This window comes from Thamnophis sirtalis, unplaced genomic scaffold (assembly GCF_051295495.1).
Source record: "Thamnophis sirtalis isolate CommonGarterSnake01/CBP01778 unplaced genomic scaffold, rThaSir2_p1.2 scaffold_16, whole genome shotgun sequence".
In the NCBI taxonomy this organism is placed as follows: domain Eukaryota; kingdom Metazoa; phylum Chordata; class Lepidosauria; order Squamata; family Natricidae; genus Thamnophis; species Thamnophis sirtalis.
The window spans coordinates 1037736-1061543 of NW_028261396.1; the positions used below are offsets into that span (position 1 = coordinate 1037736).

At 43.4% G+C, this 23808-nt stretch overlaps 1 protein-coding gene and 1 pseudogene across 3 annotated transcripts in view; both read right to left on the minus strand.

Annotated features, from left to right (window-relative positions):
- LPIN1 (lipin 1) overlaps window positions 1-23808 on the minus strand; it is a 141144-nt gene that overhangs the window by 75851 nt on the left and 41485 nt on the right. For all 3 annotated transcript variants that reach the window (XM_087702708.1, XM_087702709.1, XM_087702713.1), the window contains exon 2: window positions 16266-16322. In XM_087702708.1, coding sequence (XP_087558834.1) covers window positions 16266-16322 — 57 coding nt within the window. The remainder of the gene's footprint in view (window positions 1-16265; window positions 16323-23808) is intronic.
- Window positions 15784-15898, minus strand: LOC148042396 (U2 spliceosomal RNA; annotated as a pseudogene).

The following is a 23808-nucleotide window of genomic DNA, read 5'->3' on the forward strand; positions in this document are numbered from 1 at the left end:
AACCTAACCCTTACCTTAACTTGAATCGGCTTGCTTTCAAAGCGCTATTTAAAGCGCCCTTCTTTCTCCGGGCTCGCTGTTGTCGCCCTGTTGATGACATCAGCGACGCGGTTTAATCGGGCGCACTTTAGTCGAGCGCGGTTCTGTCTTGACACGGCTCTTAATATATTAGACAACAACTGAAAACAATTCTCTCTTATAAATTTATGCATCATCTCTTTCCCCGAGTTTTTGCTTATGATATCTTCAGGTGTATCCCAGAAAGTTTCTGCCTTTCACAACAGAAAAAGGAGCTGCCTTTTTGAACACTCCCCACTCTTGTAATTGTGTTCAATAATTGGCAAGAGTAATTTATTAACATTTTTCAAAGGAACTCTAGACCGTGAACCAGAGGCCCTTGACACAATCTTATTTGTTCCCTGTGCCATCTGTCTGGCAAACTCGCAAGATTCGTTTCTCTCGCCATGTACATGTTTACACCCGAGATAGACTGTCGTTTCTCTGTATCGTATAACATATGTGGGGTATATGCATTGGTGATAGAAATGTCCTGGGTTCGGTTCCAAGTGGGGGGGAAAAAAACTGGAAACATAGAGGCTGCTTGGTGGACAGGATCAAAAAGAGCCGAGGTGGTGCAGTGGTTAAATGCAGCACTGCAGGCTACTTCAGCTGACTGCAGTTCTGCAGTTCGGCTGTTCAAATCTCACCGGCTCAGGGTTGACTCGGCCTTCCATCCTTCCGAGGTGGGTAAAATGAGGACCTGGATTGTTGTTGGGGGCAATATGCTGACTCTGAGAAGGCTGAAAGCCCTATGAAGCGGTATATAAGTCTTAACTGCTATTGCTATTCCTATCACATGGTTTGAGCTCCTGGACAGAAAAGGGGGAATCACATGCTTCAAGATGTTGGGTGAAGAAGAGAAGAGAGAAAAGGGGCTTGCTGAGAGTTCCTGAGTATTTTATACTCTCTGTTTGGCCCCACCTCTCTGTTTCTTGTTCCTGTGTAATAAATGTATTCTGATTGGTTGTCAGACTCCCCGGGGGAGGAGGGGGTGTTGTCTTAGCTAACTTTGTAGGTTGTGTATCTTTTGAGTCCCAAGCTTGGCTGAGTTCCCAGATGCCATGTGGTGAGATTCTGTGGAGGGCTAACCCTACCTTTGTTATGTAGAGTAGAGTACAATATTCAATATTCCCCAGGATGTTTTATTTTTCTAGAAGAGGGGGAGGGTGCTAACTTCATAATCAGCATAATTTTTGCGTTTATTTATTTTGTCATGTTTATGCAGTGTATATTAGAGGTGGAGACCCTTTGCAACAAAATGTCATTTTGATGTGTGCTGATTAGTATATGTTCAAAGTGACAATAAAGTTATTCTAAGACATTCTCGGACACGCCCACACCAGAGTCTCTGTGCCACAGTGCCTAGGGGGAAGTTTCTTTATTTGCACATACAATGACTAATTCCCAGTAAGAGGTCATACTGGTCAACTAAAGTCCATCAAAACCTGCAGGACCACTGGTTTTGGAGGCAACTGGACATTCTTGGTGTTTTTGGAAGACTTTTCTTTCACTTCTCATCCAAGAGGCTCCTTCAGCTCTGAAACTTCTTGGATGAGAAGCAAAAGGTCTTCAAAGAAAAACAAGAAAATCCCAGTTGCCTCCTGAAAAAGCACTTTTGGGATAACCGTGACCTCGATGATTGAGATTCTCCAAAGACACTAGTTTTGGCCTCCTTCACATTTGAGGTTTCACAGAATATTTCGGTTCCACCACAAAACCGCGGTAGACAAAAGCGCGCTCGACGAAAGCGCGTACGTGACGTCATCACAGCGCGACGAAAACATCGCGCTGTGAGCGGTAAATTTAAAATTAAAGCGAAAACCTTACCCTAACCCCACCAAACCTAACCCTAAACCTAACCCTTAACCTAACGCTAAACCTAACCCTAACGCTTAACGTAACCCTAAACCTAACCCTAACCCTAACCCTTAACCTAACCCTAACCCTAACCCTAACCCTAACCCTTACCTTTATGTGAATCGGCTTGCTTTAATTTTATTTTAATTTCAATTTAATTTATTTTTAATTTTTTTCGTCGCGCTGCTGATGACGTCAGGTACACGCTTTCGTCGAGCGCGCTTTTGTCGACCGCGGTTTTGACGGGTCACGAATATTTCAGTCTTCAGACTACAGATAGTAAGTTTTCGCTTACTATCAACCCCAATCTTTACACTTCCTGTATCATAATTCCAGCCTACACTTTAAAAAATTTGAATATCCTGAAAACATGACACTGAGACAACATTATACTATGCCTGCTTATTCAGCTTAAGGTCTATACACGCACTTTAATTTAAGCATTATTCTGCCCACCCAGAATTCATGTTTACTTAATTGCCAAAAATACCCATGAAGCCTTGGATACATTAATACATCGCAGTAAGCATAAATCCAATTTAAAATGTCACTTTTCAAGGTGAATTAGGATTGGTGAATATACTCACCCCACGTTACAGTTTTGGCAGTTCTAGCTGTACAGATTTGGTGTAGCTGTGATCACGTGTTTTGTATGCTGCTAACTCAGGAAAGTGATTTCTTAATCTGATCCTTCCTGTTATTGATGGATTGCAGCAGAAGAAGAAACAAGTAAAAAGCAACAAAACAATACTGGAAGAAGGAAGACCTGCCTACAACTCAAGAATGGACATTCAAAGTCACAAACTTAGCCGAGATGGCTAAAATATCGGCATATCTTAAAGATCACTCAAATGAGAGATATAAACGAGACTGGAAAAAAATGGATTGACTATATACAAAATAAATACGGGACCAAGAAATTCCAGTTAGCCTATGCTTAAGATCAGGAATGATTTAAATTGTTTAAAGTTAGCTCATCAAGAAGAAGCTAAGATCAATGTAGAGATGTCATTAATTTCTTTATTTCTTTTTTCTCAATAGATTGTAGACTGTGTTTGTTAAAAATCCATACCGTGTATGGGCTCTGGGAAGTCGGGGAGGGGAGGAGGAGGGGGTTGGGGGGAGGGGGGAGGGAGGGTTATACATTAGGCTAGACAAGAATTTGGCGTGACCCGTCAAAACCACGGTCCACTAAAGCGCGGCCGATCAAAGCGCGTACGTGACGTCATCAGCAGCGCGACAAATAAAATTAAAAATAAATTAAAACAAGCCGATTCACATAAAGGTAAGGGTTAGGGTTAGGGTTAGGTTAAGGGTTAGGGTTAGGTTTAGGGTTACGTTAAGCGTTAGGGTTAGGTTTAGGGTTAGGTTAAGGGTTAGCGTTAGGTTTAGCGTTAGGTTAAGGGTTAGGTTTAGGGTTAGGTTTAGGGTTAGGTTAAGGGTTAGGCTTAGGGTTAGGTTTAGCGTTAGGTTAAGGGTTAGGTTTAGGGTTAGGTTTAGCGTTAGGTTAAGGGTTAGGGTTAGGGCTAGGGTTAGGTTTAGGGTTAGGTTTGGGGGGGGTTAGGTTTAGATTTACACGTTAATTTTAAGTTTACCACTCACAGCGTGCCGTTTTCATCGCGCTGTGATGACGTCACGTACGCGCTTTCGTCGAGCGCGCTTTAGTCTACCGTGGATTTGTGGTGGAACCGAATTTGGTGGTAAACTAGAACTATTTTGACACACAAAAAATTGTACTTCGATGTCTTACTGATTGAGGAATGATGAAATGTTTGTTTTAAAAGAAATAAAACTTTTGAACCACAAAAAAGCAACAAAACCTATTGCTGGTCTGTTGTTGCGGGAAGAGAATGGGCAGGAATTGAGTGAACCCATTAAAAAAAATAAATCAGGATCTTAAGTAACATCCTCCTAAGGTTCTGGAAATATTCATTCTCAGATATTTGAGTTTTAAGACCTTTAGCAATTCAGCCCTTATAGCATGCATCGTAACATTTTGTACAGGCAGTCCTCGGCTTACAGACATTCATTTAGTAACCATTTGAGGCTACAGCAGCACTGAAAAAAAGTGACCTATGATAGGTTTTCACCTTTGCAGCATCCCCATGGTCACGTGATAAAAATTCAGGCACTTGGCAACTGGCATTATAGCAATAGCAATAGCAGTTAGACTTATATACCGCTTCATAGGGCTTTCAGCCCTCTCTAAGCGGTTTACAGAGTCAGCATATGGCCCCCAACAACAATCCGGGTCCTCATTTTACCCACCTCGGAAGGATTGAAGGCTGAGTCAACCCTGAGCCGGTGAGATTTGAACAGCCGAACTGCTGAAGTAGCCTGCAGTGCTGCATTTAACCACTGCGCCACCTCGGCTCTGTTCCACTGTCCTGGGGTCCTGTGATCACCATTTATAACCTTCCCACCTAGCTTCCCACAAGCAAAGTCAATGAGAGAAGCCAAATTCACTTAATGACTGCATGGTTCACTTAAGAACTGCAATATTTGCTTAACAATTGTAACGGGGGGGGGAGATAGTATAATGGGGCAAAACTCTCTTTTAACAATGGAAATTTTGGGGCTTGGTTATGGTCGTAGGTCAAGGATTACCTGTATAACAATTTTCACATATAGGGTTTTAAAAACCAACCTTTCCAATGCATTGAAATACATAGTCAGCCTTAGCTAAACAGGATGCAAATGCACTTCGCCCTTTCGTCATTGGCCTACCCATTTTCACTTGCAAATCATTTGAATCCTGAAAACAAATTCGGTCTCCCACATATTTCCGAAAGCTATCTTGATTTGTTTATTATGAAAAAAAAATCAAAGAGGACATATAAACATGTTTAAATACAGTAGCTCTCTCGCCTGATTCCTTAGGTGGGAATCTTAAGAAATAGTAGGTATTCCTTAGTCCATATTTTGTTGAAGTATTAAGTTCTTCCTGGAATTCCTACTGCAGACTGGTTCATTGGTTGGGCTTGCCTTTGGTGCAATGCGCTCTACATGGGGCAGCCCTTGAAGAGTATTCGGAGACTCCAACTTGTCCAGAATGTAGCCGCGCGAGCGATTGTGGGTGCACCTCGGTACACCCACGTTACACCTATCCTCCGCGAGCTGCACTGGTTACCGATCAGTCTCCGGATACGCTTCAAAGTGCTAGTCGTCACTTATAAAGCCCTTCATGGTATTGGATCTGGGTACTTGAGAGACCGCCTGCTGCCAATTACCTCCCAAAGACCCATTAGATCACACAGATTAGGCCTCCTCCGGGTTCCGTCCACCAGCCAATGCCACCTGGCTACCACCCGGGGGAGGGCCTTCTCTGTGGCAGCTCAGGCCCTTTGGAACGAACTCCCCGCAGAGATTCGGACCCTCACCTCTCTCCAGGCCTTCCGGAAAGCCGTTAAAACCTGGCTGTGCCGGCAGGCCTGGGGTCGATGAGTTCCCCTCCCCTCTCGACTTGTGTGGCTGTGTGATTCTTGGTTATTTTAATCACTTGTATTGTGTTTGTATCCCCTTTTCCCCTTTCGAGTTGTTCGCCGTCCTGAGTCCCTCCCGGAAAAGGGCGGCATACAAATAAAATAAATCTAAATCTAAATCTAATCTAATCGTCTGTGTGTGTGTGTTAGTATGTTTGTGTAGCCAGCCAAACAAACAGGTTTAAAGATAGTTTCTATCCTTGGGCTGTGAGACTTTTAAATACAATTTCCTTCTACCAGTCCTGACTTCCTATGTTTTGAAAAGAGGCTGTCATTCCTAGATGGACTCTGATAATATCAAAAGTATTGAATTACAAGAGGATTATAAAAGAAGAAAGGGAAAAAAACCGTTTGATTGGATGGACTCGATTTTAACTCCTGTTCCAGTTAAAGGATAGAGGAATTATCAGGTAAGAATAGCTAAAGGATTGAGACTCAGAGATTGCATTTCTGTAGTTAGTTAGCTCCTTACAATACAATACAATACAATACAATACAATACAATACAATACAATACAATACAATACAATACAATAGCAGAGTTGGAAGGGACCTTGGAGGTCTTCTAGTCCAACCCCCTGCCTAGGCAGGAAACCCTATACCGTTTCAGACAGATGGCTATCCAACATCTTCTTAAAGACTTGCAGTGTTGGGGCATTCACAATTTCTGTTCCACTGATTAATTGTTCTAACTGTCAGGAAATTTCTCCTCAGTTCTAAGTTGCTTCTCTCCTTGATTAGTTTCCACCCATTGCTTCTTGTTCTACCCTCAGGTGCTTTGGAAAATAGTTTGACTACCTCTTCTTTGTGGCAACCCCTGAGATATTGGAACACTCCTATCATGTCTCCCCTAATCCTTCTTTCTATTAAACTAGACAACCCCAGTTCCTGCAACCGTTCTTCGTATGTTTTAGTCTCCAGTCCCCTAATCATATTTGTTGCTCTTCTCTGCACTCTTTCTAGAGTCTCCACATCTTTTCTACATCGTGGTGACCAAAACTGGATGCAGTATTCCAAGTGTGGCCTTACCAAGGCCTTATAAAGTGGTATTAACACTTCACGGGATCTTGATTCTATCCCTCTGTTGATGCAGTCTAGAACTGTGTTGGCTTTTTTGGCAGCTGCTGTACACTGCTGGCTCATATTTAAATGGTTCCCCACTAGGACTCCAAGATCCCTCTCACAGTTACTACTATTGAGCAAGGTACCACCTATAGTGTCCCTGTGCATTTCGTTTTTCTTGCCTAAATGTAGAACCTTACTCTTTTCACCCTTGAATTTCATTTTGTTAGATAGTGCCCAATGTTCAAGTTTGTCAAGATCCTTCTGTATCTTGAGCCTGTCTTCTGGAGTATTGGCTATTCCTGCCCGCTTGGTGTCATCTGCAAATTTGATGAGTTCCCCATTTATCCTCTCATCCAAATCAAAGGAAACCTTGCTTTCTCAAAAGGTGGCAAATTCCCAGGGGTAATGTTACAGGGTTCAGTTTCCTTCGAATGAGTCAGCACCGATGATTTACAGTAACCTTTTCGTGTGAGTTTTATTTATAGATGCAGAGGTCAGTGAAAAGAAGCTAACAACAGGCCGCAGAGTTGCTTTTCTCACAACAAACTTTTGAAAACCACCTGCGTCAGTCGTGTACAACCTAAGCCACAGCCTGGTTTGGGTTTTCACCCACACCTGGACAAATTAAAATAGCAATAGCAATAGCAGTTAGACTTATATACCGCTTCATAGGGCTTTCGGCCCTCTCTAAGCGGTTTACAGAGTCAGCCTATTGCCCCCAACAACAATCCGGGTCCTCATTTCACCCACCTCAGAAGGATGGAAGGCTGAGTTAACCTTGAGCCGGTGAGATTTGAACCGCCAAACTGCAGAACTGCAGTCAGCTGAAGTAGCCTGCAGTGCTGCATTTAACTACTGCGCCACCTCGGCTCTTGGCAAATAACCAAATTGGTCCAAAGTACTCCACTCCTTCACCCTGAGCAGTGGTAAAAGACTAGAAACCAGGAGACTGCAGCTTCCTTTAAAAAATTTTTTTTATTTAACAGTTTTTTTTAAAAAAATGACATTTTCCTTCTATACAACATTTCCACATTGGTATACATCTATTATATATTTCTTTCCGCCCCCCCCCCCTTACTTCAATCTATACATATTTGTTGTGGCCCAGCAGGAGCCGTTGGAGCTGCCACCAGACTCTGACAGTGAGGAGATCGTTCCAGAGGGCCGGAGCAGCCACAGAGAAGGCCCTTCCCCGGGTGGTTGCCAGCCGACACTGGCCGGCAGATGGAATTCGGAGGAGGCCTAGTCTGTGGGATCTAATAGGTCTTTGGGATCTAATAGGTCTTTGGGAGGTGATTGGCAGGAGGCGGTCTCTCAAGTACCCAGGTCCCATACCATGTAGGGCTTTAAAAGTAACGACTAGCACCTTGAAGCGTGTCCGGAGACCAATGGGCAGCCAGTGCAGCTCGCGGAGGATAGGTGTGACGTGGGTGTACCGAGGTGCACCCACAATCGCTCGCGCGGCTGCATTCTGGACAAGCTGAAGTCTCCGAACACTCTTCAAGGGCAGCAGCTTCTAATAAGCCTTTCACCTAGCATCAAAGTTATCACTTATAAAGGAAGCATCATGATCAGAAGCAGCGGTGCAATATCCTTGATCTAACCTTGTCAGACCTCACTTCTGCTTTATTCATTATACAGTAATTAATCTCTAAGGAAAAGCATGTAGGAACCCAATCAAAATCTTGCTGCACTATCCAACCCCCTCCCCCCCCAAAAAACGGACCAACTCACTAAATTGATGATATATGCATCTACAACATTTCCCTTGGTTTCTATACTTGTTATATATTATTGCTTTAAAACCTGATAACACTGTTTTGATTAGATCACATCTCCTGTATTCAATTTTTTTTTTGAAGTTCTGATACCAATTCATCCTAATTACAGGATTCCCAGAGGTGGAACACCAATTAAGTGGCACGGTAGATTATTACTTTCTGTCATTTGCATGTGATACTTGTTTTGCAAACAGCTAAATAATCTTTATGCTAAATAATAACATTAAGGCACGATGGAGTAAGTTTTACTCAGAACTATCTAATAAGAAAGAGGAAGGAAAGAAGGAAGGAAGGAAGCAATGTCTCAGAAACATTATTGAAAATTTATTTTCCTTTAATGTCCTCCATTTTAACCAACTATTATGTGGCTGTGTTAACTCCTGAATATTATCTCCTAGCGATGCGGTTTATTCATAGGAATACCATTTAATTTACTTGGATAGCCCAGTTTTACTTACTTAAAGATACATTTACTTTTATGTTTAACACCAATTCAAGAACAGTTGAAGTGTTTTTTGGAAAAGAGAGAGGTTGTCAGTATCTATACTATAGTAGTTTGGAAGCAGAGCTTACTTAGTTTAGTAAAATTCACTTCCAAGGAAGTATGGATTGAATATTGGTCCTTATTCAAATCATTCATAACAACTTGGTTGTCACTTATCTTTTGTTGTTTACCGATATGTACTTGGGATCAAGTGAAAATAAAATGCACAAAGATTTTGACACTCCCTATACTGTGTTTTATCCAACCATACTTACCGCAAGAAAATCAATATATGTGCTCAAAAACCACCCATCAATTATCTTTTGTGTTCTTGTTGCAATGGCAATTGCACAATCATATTTTCAAAGAATCTAAGCCACAAAGATTAGAAACACAGTTTCAAGCCTACTACTTCTGAGAATTCAGAGGATTTATGCCACCTTTGTAATATAATCATAGGTACATCATTAATTCAGTTCAATTTATTGAGGTCAAAGACAAGTACAGATACTAAATAAAATTTAAGTCAGAGTTAAAATATATCTGTAAAACCATCTAAATAGCTTTAATATGTGAAACCCACGATGAAGCCTAGGCTAAATCAAATGCTAATGTGAACACTAAAATTATATTAAGTATGATATATTTAAAATTGCAACAAAGAAAAGCTATCTATTAATATAACCGAAGTGGTAATATCTAACATTTAAATGAATTAAAGGTACAGGGTATGTAAATGTACACATTTCCCTGAAAATATCTCATAGAATTCAGTGGGAATTCAAAGTCCTAAATAAGAGAGAATGTTCAGAATTCATTAAGAGATCGATAGGATACATCCAGACAATTGTTTTAAAATGCCTTTTGCCACTTCGTAAGACTTCGTAGATGCACTCTACATGGGGCTGCCCCTGAAGAGTGTTCGAAGACTACAGCTGGTCCAGAACTCAGCCGCGCGAGTGATATGGGCTGTATCTAGATACACCCATGTTACACCTATCCTCCACGAGCTGCACTGGCTCCCCATTGGTCTCCGGACGCGCTTCAAGGTGGTAGTCGTTACTTTTAAAGCCCTACATGGTTTAGGACCTGGCTACCTGAGAGACTGCCTCCTGCCACTTACCTCACAAAGACCAACAAGATCGCACAGGTTGGGCCTCCTCCGGGTGCCGTCAACCGGACAATGCCGGCTGGCTGCTCCCCAGGGGAGGGCCTTCTCTGTTGCTGCACCGGCCTTGTGGAACGAGCTACCCACAGAGATCCGGACCCTTACTACTCTCCCGGCCTTCCGTAAAGCGACCAAGACCTGGCTGTTCCGGCAGGCCTGGGGCTGTTGATTAAAATCCAGCCCCACGTGATTGAATGGATGATATCTTATTTTAAATAATTGTATTTTTAATGTTTTTATGTCTTTGCTTTTGTTGTGAGCCGCCCAGAGTCCCTGGGGAGTGGGCGGCATACAAATCTTATTAAAGTTGCAAAGTTGCAAAGTTGCAAAGTTACTTATTTGCCTTAAGATTTTAAAAGCCCATCCTAAAGTAGTAAGCATAAGGTGACCAGATTTTAACATAGCAATAGCAATAGCAGTTAGACTTATATACCGCTCCATAGGGCTTTCAGCCCTCTCTAAGCGGTTTACAGAGTCAGCATATCGCCCCCAACAACAATCCGGGTCCTCATTTTACCCACCTCGGAAGGATGGAAGGCTGAGTCAACCCTGAGCCGGTGAGATTTGAACCGCTGAACTGCTGAACTAGCAGTCAGCTGAAGTAGCCTGCAGTGCTGCATTTAACCACTGCGCCACCTCGGCTCTTGGTAATTGGTAAAGCGGGACACCATTGGCCCGGGGGGAGGAGGGTGTTCTTGATTAAAAATTTGGTCTATATGGAGCAACAAAAATTTTCATAGAACGCAAAAATAGTATTGTAATTATTTGTTATTATTAAAGTTTAACATTATAACATTAACAAAAATAATATAAAACTCATATCCTGGCGAAATAGCCACATGGCCGCTGAAAACCGTATATTCCCTTCCCGTTCTCTGGCCGTTCCTTAGCTTGTCATGCATTCTTTCCAGAAATCGGGACTTTTTTAAAACACCGCGGGACGTGGGACAAATTGTTAAAAATTGGTACTATCCCGCCAAAAGCGGGTTGTCTCGTCACCTTGGGTAAGCAGGCATTTCCAGTATACTGTACCAGAGGTGGGTTGCTCCCGGTTCGGCTCGGACTGGGCAAAATGGTAGTAGCAGCGGTGGGAGGCTCCGCTCACCCGCCCGGACACTTCTGTGCATGCGCAGTAGTGTTGCACACGGGAATGCACCCGAAACGGTAATAAAAAAAACTGGCAACTCACCACTGAACTGTACCCATAATAACAAATTGGCAAGCAACAGATATCTTTGCTACCTCTCACTTCCAAAGAATTAAAGACTATCTACAAGGTTCTTTCTTTCTTCTACCATGTTATCATCACAGCAATCCTCAGGCATAGATTATATTGGCAAAAGATCAGTAGACAAGGTCAATCTATGACAGTGTTTCTCAACCTTGGCAACTTGAAGATGTCCGGATTTGAACTCCCAGAATTCCCCAGCCAGCGTTTGCTGGCTGGGGAATTCTGGGAGTTGAAGTCCCGGACATCTTCAAGTTGCCAAGGTTGAGAAACACTGATCTATGAGCTTCATTCTGAGTGGGAGTTTTACATAAGCCTCTCTGCTCCAAATCCAACCTTTTAAACAGCCTTGCAAGTTTAAGGTCAATAGAAACTTCACACAATACCACCCCAACTTCCTACTACCCATTGACATTTTCAAGAGTAAACCTTTTTAGTGGGCACAAAATTCTGAAGAACCAATAATGTTGGACACCTGGGAAAAGATATGGGTTAAGAAATGTAAAACTTACACAAGCCCAAAACCTGAGAGAGAACTTTTATAAGATGTTTTATAGATGGCACTTAGATCCTAAAAAAATTGGCTTGCATGTATCCGAATTTACAACCTAAATGCTGGAGATGTGATTGTGTTGATGCTACATATTACCCTATATGGTGGACTTGCAAAAAGGTTAAAGCATTTTGGATAAAAATATGGTGGATTATGCAAAATATTTTTAAAAAGAGGATAAAGTTTATCCCTCAGTTATTCTTGTTAGGTATAACTACTGACTGTTATAGAGACTAACTTGATTTTGAACCTAACAACGGAAGAGAGACTGTTGGTGGCGCAATACTGGAAGAAGGAAGATTTGCCTACTATTCAAGAATGGACATTAAAAGTAACAAACTTAGCAGAGATGGCTAAAATATCAGCAGATCTTAAGGACCATTCAGATGAGAGATATAAACTGGAGTGGAGAAGATGGACTGACTATATTCAAAATAAATACGGGACTAAGAAATTCCAGATAGCTTATGATTAAAAAAGTAAGGAATGATATAATTTGTTTATAGTTAGCTTAACAAAAGAGGAGTTAAAGCACAAACGAAAGATGAAGCCAAGTTTCTTTTAATTTCTTTTAGAATATGATTGTTAAAGATTTATACCCTGTATTTGCTCTGGGAAGTTTGGGGGGGGGAGGTTGTGGGGGGGAGATGGGCTCTGGTGGGGAGGGTGAGGGAGGGGGGTATATATTTGTAAAAGCTTTTTAAAATTTTCAATTTAAAAAATAAAAGAGTAAACCTGTTTAGCAAAAGAGTACACAAGACCTACCCAGAAATCTGCGGAAATAATATCTGTATGCATATTGTCTCCTGGGATGACCTCTTCATTCTGCTTCCATTACCTCCACATTCTCTAATCTAAGTATGGCCTCTTGGCTAAGTATGGCTAAGTATGCATTCCAAGAGGTTGTTGTGCAGGTGTCACTTTGCCCCGCCCCTTGCTCATCTGGGCGAAGAGTTTAGTTTAGTTTAGTTTCCTTTATTTGTATGCCGCCCTTTTCCCTGGGGGCACTCAGGGCGGCTCACAATTCAAAAAAAAAAGGGGGGGGAGACACACAATAGACAATACAACATGTTAAAAAGAGAGCACAACAGTCACACAATTCGGGTGGGGCTGGAATCTTAACTCCAGGCCAGCCGGGACAGCCAGATCTTTAAAGCGGCGCGGAAGGACTGGAGGGTGGTGAGGGTCCGGATCTCCACGGGGAGTTCGTTCCAGAGGGTCGGAGCAGCCACCGAGAAGGCTCTCCTCCGGGTAGTTGCCAGTCTGCACTGGCTGGAAGATGGAATTCGGAGGAGGCCTAATCGATGCGATCGTATCGGTCTAGTGGAGGTAATTGGCAGTAGGCGGTCTCTCAAGTACCCAGGCCCACTAACATGAAGAGGGAATGAATAGCAATAGCAATAGCAGTTAAACTTATATACCACTTCATAGGGCTTTCAGCCCTCTCTAAGCGGTTTACAGAGTCAGCATATTGCCCCCAACAACAATCCGGGTCCTCATTTTACCCACCTCAGAAGGATGGAAGGCTGAGTCAACCCTGAGCCAGTGAGATTTGAACAGCCGAACTGCAGAACTGCAATCAGCTGAAGTAGCCTGCAGTGCTGCATTTAACCACTGCGCCACCTCGCCACCTTGCCCAGGATAATGCTGCATGAGCATCCTCACACAATATCACTAACTAGATTGCTAGCCCTCTGGATGTTTGATTATCCCGGTTTGTCGCGAACTCTTAACAGATTTTAAACGACCAGCCTTTACTTCAGAAAAAATAATAATAAAGCTCTCAGAAGACTGACTTCTGGCCTCACGGTTTGGTTGCCGATTAAAATGGCTACTTTGCATATTTTGAATTTGAGACACGGAAGAACTGCCACCACTTAAATGACACAGCACTAAATTAGGATTAATTTCCTATTTGAGTTCAAGAACTCAAAGCCACCCGCCGCTTCTTGCTATTGCAAGTTTCGTGCTAGTTGATGTAGTTGTTAGTTGCGAAGTCGTGTCCGACCCATCGTGATCCCATGGACAATGTTCCTCCAGGCCTTCCTGTCTTCTGCCATCCCCAGGAGTCCATTTTTATCTTAATGTTTAACATCCGCCTGAATTGTCCAATCTCCATTTTTATTTTCACAATCTTTCCTCCCCCAAGCCCCTTATAGTACTTTCGGTGTATCCGAAATTTAGTATTTTGGTCTGTTTGATTCTTGAGTCTTCACTTGTGCCCTTCTTATAATATATTATCTGTGGAAATTAAACATAGAGACAATATTCCTGTTTGTTTCATTTCCCTTCTTATTCCAAACCGCTCTGTTTTTGCAAATTCAACCCTTATGTCTTATTCATTATAAAGTTTCCTCAGAAAAATAAACACAATATGATATTAGAGTTCTCTCTTTCCAAATCCAATTCCGCATAAGTGAATCCGGATTGCAGTAAGTCTCCTATTTTGACAGCCTGTTCTAATATCTTACTATTTTAAGGAAGAGCGTTCAATTTCAGTTACTATTCAGTTACTATTGCTATTAAAGGAATGGGTATTTTGTCTGATTCTCCACTTCCCCAAGCCCCTATTTAGAAAGAAGACTGCTAAATCCTGTGAGATTTCAGTAATGTTGGTGTGCGTGAGGGCATCTTTTAGAAGTCCAGCAAAGATTTGGCATCCATATATTGGGTGAAATATTGGTTGAATTACTTTTTTTCAATAAGATGAAGAATGATGGTCAAAAGTTACCCATGAGATCCAATATGGTACCACTGTTAAGATACCAGGCCCCACGTTTAACTCTACTTTTAAACATCGAAATTTACTGGGTGACTTTTGTATAGTTACGGTATTTTGTCTTAGCTCAACCTACCTCAAGGGTTGCTGTTGTGGAGATAAAACAAGTCAGTTTCATTCCAACCCTTTTGAGTTTTTAGGAACAAGCCAGAGTATAAATTTAGCAATTTAGCAATTTAATGGGTTTATATGCCGCCCAATCCCGGGGGAGACTCAGGGCGGCTTACAAATACGAATAAAATAAAAATAACATATAGGGGAAGAACGTAAAACAATACAAACATTTTAAAAACACAACATACATCCGGGTTAATTGGGGGTTGACCTGATTTGAGTCAGCAACCCCAGGCCTGCTGGAACAGCCAGGTTTTGGTGGCTTTTTGGAAGGCTGCAAGGGTGGGGAAGGTCCGGATCTCTGTTGGTAACTCGTTCCACAGAGCTGGAGCAGCAACAGAAAAGGCTCTCCCCCGAGTGGTCGCCAGCCGGCATTGTCCGGCAGACGGCACCCGGAGGAGGCCTAACTTGTGAGTTCTTATCGGACATTGGAAGGTATGTAGCAGGAGACGGTCTCTTAGATATCCAGGTCCAGTGCCATGTAGGGCTTTAAAGGTAATCACCAGCACTTTGTAGCGCGTCCAGAGACTAAAAGGGCGCCAGTGCAGCTCGCGGAGGATAGGTGTAACACGGGTGTACCGAGGTACCCCTGATATCGCTCGCGCGGCTGCATTCTGGACCAACTGCAGTCTCCGAACATTCAAAGAAATAAATCTAATTTTGCTTGCTGAGAATTCTTTTACTATCTTGTAATATAAATCTTTGCATATAACTTAAAGCCTGATACAGAAGATTCTTCCAAATATTATTGTTGACTTCTAATCTTTTAAGACAGTAACAAATTTGCTGAGATATACTTTCTGAGTAGACATCAGTATTTCTCCACCTCAACAATGTTACAACGTGTGGACTTCAACATCAGCTATGGACTGATCGACATAAATCTTTATGGCTGTACTTCAGGATGAAGTGTGTAATGTAAGAACAGGTGTTGCTACTACCTCTTTGAGAGCCTCCATTTCTGAGCAGTGACGAAACAATTGTGGTTGTGCTAATGAACTAATCAACCTATGCCGGAACCAAATCAGGTGACTAAGATGAATCATTTAGATAGCTTTGACCCTGTTGAAAGAGAAGGAGACGATGAGACTCATGGTTTTCTCAACGTGATTTTCAGATTTTAATCTCCCTTGTTTATGAATGTGACGTGTTGACATTGCAGGACAAGTTGTGAGAAGTTTTGAGGGAATCAGGACACTCCAGGCACGATGAGTATGGTAAAATCCTTCCAACATGACTTTTGGAATATCTACGTTTGAACATCAGATATTAAACTGATAAGAACAGATACCACACATTGATCTTAGCCAAAACGAGAAGAGGCAATGCAGTGGCTCAAAAGTTAAGATGCCGGGCTTGTTGGATGCAAAGCTGGCAGCCCAGGTTCAAGATCCGAGTGGCACGTATCAGGATGAGCTCCTGACCTTACCCCAGCTCCTGCCAAACTAGCAGTTTGAAAGCATGTAAATGCAAGTAGATAAATAGGTACCATTTCAGTGGGAAGGTTAACAGTGTTCCATGTTATCATGCTGGACACATGACCATGGAAATGTCTTCGGACAGTCCTGCAGAAACGGAGATGAGCCTCACCCCTTATAGTTGGCAACAATTAGCGGAGTAAAATCTGCAGCGACTTTTTTTTTCTTTTCTTTTTACGTTAGAAGGAAACACAAATGTAAAAAGAACATACTTACATTGACATTACGAGTCCAGACCTCTCTGATCCAGCCAGGATCTTTCATCAGTGGAATCTAAAATTCAAGATCAATGTTTAATTAACACCAGGTAGAAAGTCAGTTCCCCCACTCCCAAAGAATGAAATATTTGGAGGGATATTAAAAAGATCAGAATATTATATTTCCCTCGATGACAAATGGAGAAACGTGTTTTTAAAGGCAGAAAGCAGCCCCCCACTTTCCTTAATAGCCCATAGCAAATGCCAGCACTTAAAAGATAAAGAGCTTATTGAAAGGGAAGATTGGTGTCTAGATAGCTCTATTCATAGGCAAAGCAAATACTGCAGGCAGAAATCCATTCAAGACAGGATATTTTGAAATTCCCTGCAGCAACGTCTGAACAAAGGCAGAATGGTAGGATTAGAAGCAAGCCCCCTCACTCAAGATCCAAAACAGGACGAAAGCCCTTAAGCCACAATAGGAACTGCCCAATACCCTTTCAGATCACAAGCCACTTCATTGCACGATCCCAGAGCAGTTAAACTTCACCTGGGAGCTCAGATAAACAATAAACCAGAGGTAAACCAGGTTAGCTCAGACAAGCACCTAGGATTTGCATTTCCTCTTTTGCATATAGAGCCAGCTATGACCCCTACATGACCCTTACATGACCCCATAGGAATCTGACAACAGCCAATAGAATGCATGTTCTTGCACAGGAACAGGAAGCTCAAATACGAAGTCCAGAGAAGGTACAAAAATACCCCACTCTCAACTCCATTTGGTCAGCTGCCCAGAACCACAAATCCTTGTGTGGTTCTGCTTCATCATTAAACGGGAACGATCTCCCCGTTGAGATCCGGACCCTTACTACCCTTCCGGCCTTCCGCAAAGCAACTAAGACCTGGCTCTTCCGGCAGGCCTGGGGCTGTTGAATTATCCAGGCCCATCCTAAGTTATGACTGTTGCTGAATTTTTTAATTGTTGTTTTTAGTTTTGTACCCCCTTCCCTTCTTTTGTTAGACGCCCTGAGTCCTCCGGGAGTAGGGCGGCATACAAGCTAAATAAATCTAATCTAATCTTTCCAATCAGCCTCCATGTTTCCAGTGCCTTTCCCCCTGGCTTGGAACTGAACTACGTGGATATTTCTTCCCACAACCATAGTGAATATAGTAATTACTTAAAAGGGACAGCACTCTTATCTGTGGAAGTGTGAAGTTTTACATCTCTACCACGGCTACATGTGCAAAATTGTCTCCTTTCCCTACTTGGCCAATAGAAGTGTCCCAGTGGATTATTATTATTATTATTTTTAAAAAGCAGTTTTGCTGACTTAACATGAAGTACCCCTATCTTGGCAATCTTCCATGTCCCTTGCAATCTCCTGTACTTTTGAAAGTGATTTCTGAGAATTGGCAAATCAGTTGGGATATGAGACAGAGAGATGCTGTAGAAAGAAACAAGAAATAGAAGCAATGAAACTTCTGAAGTTTATCTATGTATAATAATCCAATACCATGACATATCTGCATAAGCATGGACCTGGGGTTTTGTTTTCCCGTTGTGATCGTTCTATATTGACTGAGTCAGCACAGCTGACTATTTGTAAGCTTGCAAGGTGGTTTTCTGCAGAGTTAATACTACAGATGTTTTTTTTAAAATATCACATGGGTTGCCTTTCCATTTCACAGTGACTCCACCGCCATCCTGTGCAGCCAATGAGTCCTCAATATATGACTTTGGATTCGTGTATTTTTATATAGCTATACTTCCTACGTTCATGATATGGTATTGGTTTTGGTATTTTATTATTTGTATGCCGCCCTTCTCCGGGAGGACTCAGGGCGTCGAACAATTCAAAGGGGAAAAAAAGGGGGAACATAAAAGACAAAAGACAAATAATAAAAGTAGGCAACAGTCGCACAACCATACATGTCGAGAGGGGAGGGAACTCATCACGCCCAGGCCTGCCTGCACAGCCAGGTTTTAACGGCTTTCCGGAAGGCCTGGAGAGAGGTGAGGGTCCGAATCTCTGCGGGGAGTTCGTTCCAAAGGGCCGGAGCTGCCACAGAGAAGGCCCTCCCCCGGGTGGTAGCCAGGTGGCATTGGCTGGTGGACGGAACCCGGAGGAGGCCTAATCTGTGTGATCTAATGGGTCTTTGGGAGGTAATTGGCAGCAGGCGGTCTCTCAAGTACCCAGGTCCAATACCATGAAGGGCTTTATAAGTTACGACTAGCACTTTGAAGCGTATCCGGAGACTGATCGGTAACCAGTGCAGCTCGCGGAGGATAGGTGTAACGTGGGTGTACCGAGGTGCACCCACAATCGCTCGCGACATCACGAGCATCGTTATCCATACTGTGTCAGCTACACTGTTTGCATGAAGAACAAAATGTTCTCTTACATCTTGTACTAAATAGATATTGAATGCGTCAGACACAAGAACCAAGTTACTTCAAGAAGTTTTTATTGCTGTCCACCTACAAACTGAATCTTGCCAGATTAAAGCACTTATCTACATAACTATTAGATATACCCAATAAACAACTAGGCAGGGGTGGGTTTCAGGCGGTTCGCGGCGGTCCCCGCGAACCGGTTGGTTGGCGAACCCAGAAGTAAGTAACTTCCGGGAACGCCGAAGGATCCGCCCGCCCGCGTTTCTTACCCAGTTTTGACGAGTTCTGCGCTTCCAGGCATGCGCAGAACGCATACAGCGCCTGCGCGATCCTCCAGGAGCAGCTGGAGCATCGCACAGGCGCTAGTACGCATGCGTGCACTGCGCGCATGCACGAGGACAACGCCGGCCCCGTTCCAACCGAACCAGTTGGAACGGGGCGAGAAACCCACCCCTGCAACTAGGGGTATTTTTTTGGGGGGGGTATTTTATTAGGATTTATAGGCCGCCCTTTTCCCTGAGGGGACTCAGGGCGGCTTACAATCATTAGGGAGGGGGTGCAATTCAAAATAAACAATATGTGAGCAAAATAAAATAATAAAAACACAACTTGCATTCAACATTCAACACTCGGGTGGGGCAAATTAGAGGCTTATCCCCAGGCCTGTTGGGATAGCCAGGTCTTGAGGGCTGCGCGGAAGGCCTGGACGGTGGTGAGGGTGCGTATCTCGACGGGGAGATCGTTCCACAGGGTCGGAGCTGCAACAGAAAAGGCTCTCCTCCGTGTAGTCGCCAGTCGACATTGACTGGCAGATGGAATTCAGAGGAGGCCCAGTCTGTGCGATCTTATCGGTTGGAGGGAGGTAATCGGCAGAAGGCGGTCTCTCAAGTACTCAGATCCACTACCATGAAGGGCTTGTTGGCATACACCAGTGATAGTGAACCTAGTCGGCACCGAGTGCCGAACCCGGAAGAGGCACTGCCCAGGGGACACGCGCACATCAGAAAATGAACTTTCGGTTTCCGCTGCACGTAGGCACACCAGCCAGCTAGTCCTCTGGTTACTGGCATCCATGCACATGTGATGATCAGCTGGCCGGCACGCATGCTCACGCCCAAAAATGGAAGACCAGGTCTTCCAGTTTCCAACACTGCCACACACATGAAGGACAGCAGTGGTGGGATTCAAATAATTTAACGACCGGTTCTCTGCCCTAATGATTTCTTCCAACAACCAGTTCACCAAACTGCTCAGAAACTTAACAACCGGTTCTCCCGAAGTAGTGCGAGCTGGCTGAATCCCACCACTGGAGGACAGCTGACCAATGCATGCACATGCGTGCCAGAAACCCGGAGGAGAAACGGGTGACGATGCGCATGCCAGGCGACATGGCTCTGCGTGCAACTTCGGGCACACGTGCCATAGGCTCGCGATCACGGGTCTACACCATCTTCCTACATGCCAGGGATTCTGAGATCTGTTGTGTTTTTGATCCCTGAGAAAGAGCCCGTCCCTCTTGCAACTCTGGACTACCCCCCACCATAACTTTTGTAATAAAGTTCTGTTGATATCCAGAAGCTGAGAGTACGTGTGTATGTTATTCTATACTATAAAATGGAGGAAGGAAAATGAGCCCTTTTAAATTAGAATAGAATAGAATGAATTCTGGTTAAAAATGCCATTATCAATTTTTGCAGAGGCTTCCAGGGCTGAATTGCTTATTTTTCCCGGTTCCACCACAAAACCGCGGTAGACAAAAGCGCGCTCGACGAAAGCGCGTACGTGACGTCATCACAGCGCGACAAAAACATCACACTGTGAGCAGTAAATTTAAAATTAAAGCGAAAACCTTACCCTAACCCCCCCAAACCTAACCCTAAACCTAACCCTTAACCTAATGCTAAACCTAACGCTAACCCTAACGCTAACCCTTAACCTAACGCTAAACCTAACCCTAACGCTTAACGTAACCCTAAACCTAACCCTAACCCTTAACCTAACCCTAACCCTAACCCTAAACCTAACCCTTACCTTTATGTGAATCGGCTTGCTTTAATTTTATTTTAATTTCAATTTAATTTATTTTTAATTTTTTTCGTCGCGCTGCTGATGACGTCAGGTACGGGCTTTCGTCGAGCGCGCTTTAGTGGACCGCGGTTTTGACGGGTCACGATTTTTCCCACCTGTATTACTTTATAAGTAACTCAGGGTACATAACCCTCCTTTCTCCCCTTATTTCCCCCACAACAAGAACCCTGGGAGTGGAGCTGAGCTGAGAGAGAGAGTGACAGGCTCAAAGTCACCCAGCCAAATTTCATGCCTAAAGCAGAACTAGAACTCCCGATTTCCTAATTTCTAGGCCAACACCTTAGCCATTACATATACAGTACATTGTTGTTTTTTTTAATATTGGTGTAAAGGTTTCACAATCTTCGAGGCATTTGCTAATCTATATTTAAAAACAAGAGCCTTGAGTAAGCACAATGTAAGTTTACTTCCCTAATAGCATACACTCAGGAAGTAATTTGAACTGAACATCCTTTAATTAACCATCCTACAGCAATACAGGACAGTATTAGAGACGACTGGGAGCCACGCTGCAGAACTATCATGACTGTACAAGATTAAATACTGAAATAGTATCAACAATTTGCAGGGACGGAATAGGTCACCATAATAGGCCAGGGGCTTCCAGTCCTCCTCTTACTACCCTGAAAATAAGACCTCCCCAGATAATAAGCCCAATCGGGCTTTTGAGCGCATGCGCTAAAATAAGCCCTCCCTGAAAATATTGCAACACAGCCATGAGGTGACCACGCTCGCCGCTTCCTGGACCCCCAAAATAATAAGACCTCCCTGAAAATAAGGCCAAGTACTTATTTTGGGGGTGAAAAGAAAATAAAACCCTGCCTCATTTTCGGGGAAACACGTTACCGTTCGTCTCTTGACCGTTCAAAGTTACAACAGCTCCGAAAACAGCGAGTTATGACCAGTTTTCCCACTTTTGCAGTATTCCCCATGGTCACGTGATCAAAATTCGGTTGCTTGGCAACATGATTAACTTAACAACTGCTGTGATTCACTTAGCCACTGTGGCAAAAAGGTCATTATACGGCAAAGCTCACTTAATAATTGCCTTGCTTAGCAGTGGACACTTTGGGCTCAATTGTGTTTGCAAGGCCGGGACTATCTGTAATTATAGCAATAGCAGTTAGACTTATATACCGCTTCATAGGGCTTTCAGCCCTCTCTAAGCGGTTTACAGAGTCAGCATATCACCCCCACAGTCTGGGTCCTCATTTCACCCACCTCGGAAGGATGGAAGGCTGAGTCAACCTTGAGCCGGTGAGATTTGAACCGCCGAACTGCAGATAACAGTAAGCTGAAGTGGCCTGCAGTACTGCACCCTAACCACTGCGCCACCTTGGTAATTGATTGGCATCAGTAATTGATAAAATAGGTCATCTGCTGGCTAGCTGGGGACTTTTAAATATTCTACAAAGGCAGCCATTGCCTCCTTCAAACGAGGGGAAAGGAAGTGAGAAGGTTCTTGGCTGGGAAATGTGTTTTGTCTAACTAGGCCTAGAAAAATTCAAGCCCAATGCCTAGAAATCCTGGTGGGATTGAAACCAGTAAGATAAATTTGGCCGGGAACGTATAGACAGATCAGTGGTGGGATTCAAATAATTTAACAACCGGCTCTCTGCCGTAATGATTTCTTCCAACAACCAGTTCGCCAAACTGCTCAGAAAGTTAACAACCGGTTCTCTCGGAGTGGTGCGAACCGGCTGAATCCCACAACCGAGACAGATGTGTGAAGTGTTAGATAGCAATAGCAATAGCAGTTAGACTTATATACCGCTTCATAGGGCTTTCAGCCCTCTCTAAGCAGTTTACAGAGTCAGCATATCGCCCCCAACAACAATCCGGGTCCTCATTTTACCCACCTCGGAAGGATGGAAGGCTGAGTCAACCCTGAGCCGGTGAGATTTGAACAGCCGAACTGCAGAACCTGCTGAAGTAGCCTGCAGTCCTGCATTTAACCACTGCGCCACCTCGGCTCTTTTAGGGTGAACAGATGAGGCAGGACTCAGGCTTCAGTGACAAACAATAGCTCTTTATTAAACAACTATTTATAAATCCAGTGCTGACCTGATTGACAGCTAGCCCTTTGATAGGGAGCTGTCAGATGGCTCAGCCAATGAGCTTCAAGTATTCTCCCGCCGGAATGGAGGACCTTGGTGGAGCCTATTGCTCCGGTATCAATATGTAACGCGAAGAATTCCTTCTTTCTTCTGGGTGCTGTTTGTGTTCTCTGGCGTCGCATTAATCTGTACTCTTCCTTCCTCTGTCCTCTTTTATTTTGCTTGCTCAAATTAATGATAATTAGTTTTTAATAGGCAATTCCCAGCCTCATGCATCTTAAAACAGATGACATAGATTTCTAAAACCAACCCTTCGTTGCCTCCTTAAAATAAAGATCCTTTCTTTTCGGCTTAATCCAGCATTGGTCTTTTTCCTAACATCATACATTCCACAACCCTCTGGGTTTGGCTATTCTGATTAAAAGGGGGGAAAAAATGGGCCATTTATTTGAAAAGTTATTCCTGAAGAAAGCAGATTTCCAGTTCTCCCCTGTTCAAGATCAGATCGTTAGGTACTGTAACTCCCTTCCGGAGTGGAATACTTTCACCCAGGAGAATACTGTACTTCTGAACTCAGTTGGGAGAGTTTAAGGATAGTGATTCAGGAATAGTTTTGACACACTTGTGTTTGCGACAGGAAGAGGTAGCACACCTCCACCTCTTCCGTACTACGGTGGATTGTCTGGCAAATGAAACATTTTTCAACCCTATTGATTTCATGCGCAGCAGTGGTGGGATTCAAATAATTTAACAACTGGTTCTCTGCCCTAATGACCAGCTGGGTAGGTGGGGCTCAGTGGTCATGTGACCAGGTGGGTGTGGCTAACTCAATGTCACTCACGTCGATGGGCACTTCACCTTAGCTGTTGCAATGTAATAAGGGTTAACCAGAGAGGCAGTTTCTGTAAGCAGGGCAATAAAGATTAGGCTAGAAACAACACCAGAATGTTTCCTTCCTGCCTTCCTTATAGGATTAGCCCTGTAAAGTGGGAAAAAAACAAAAGGAGATTTCTTCCAAC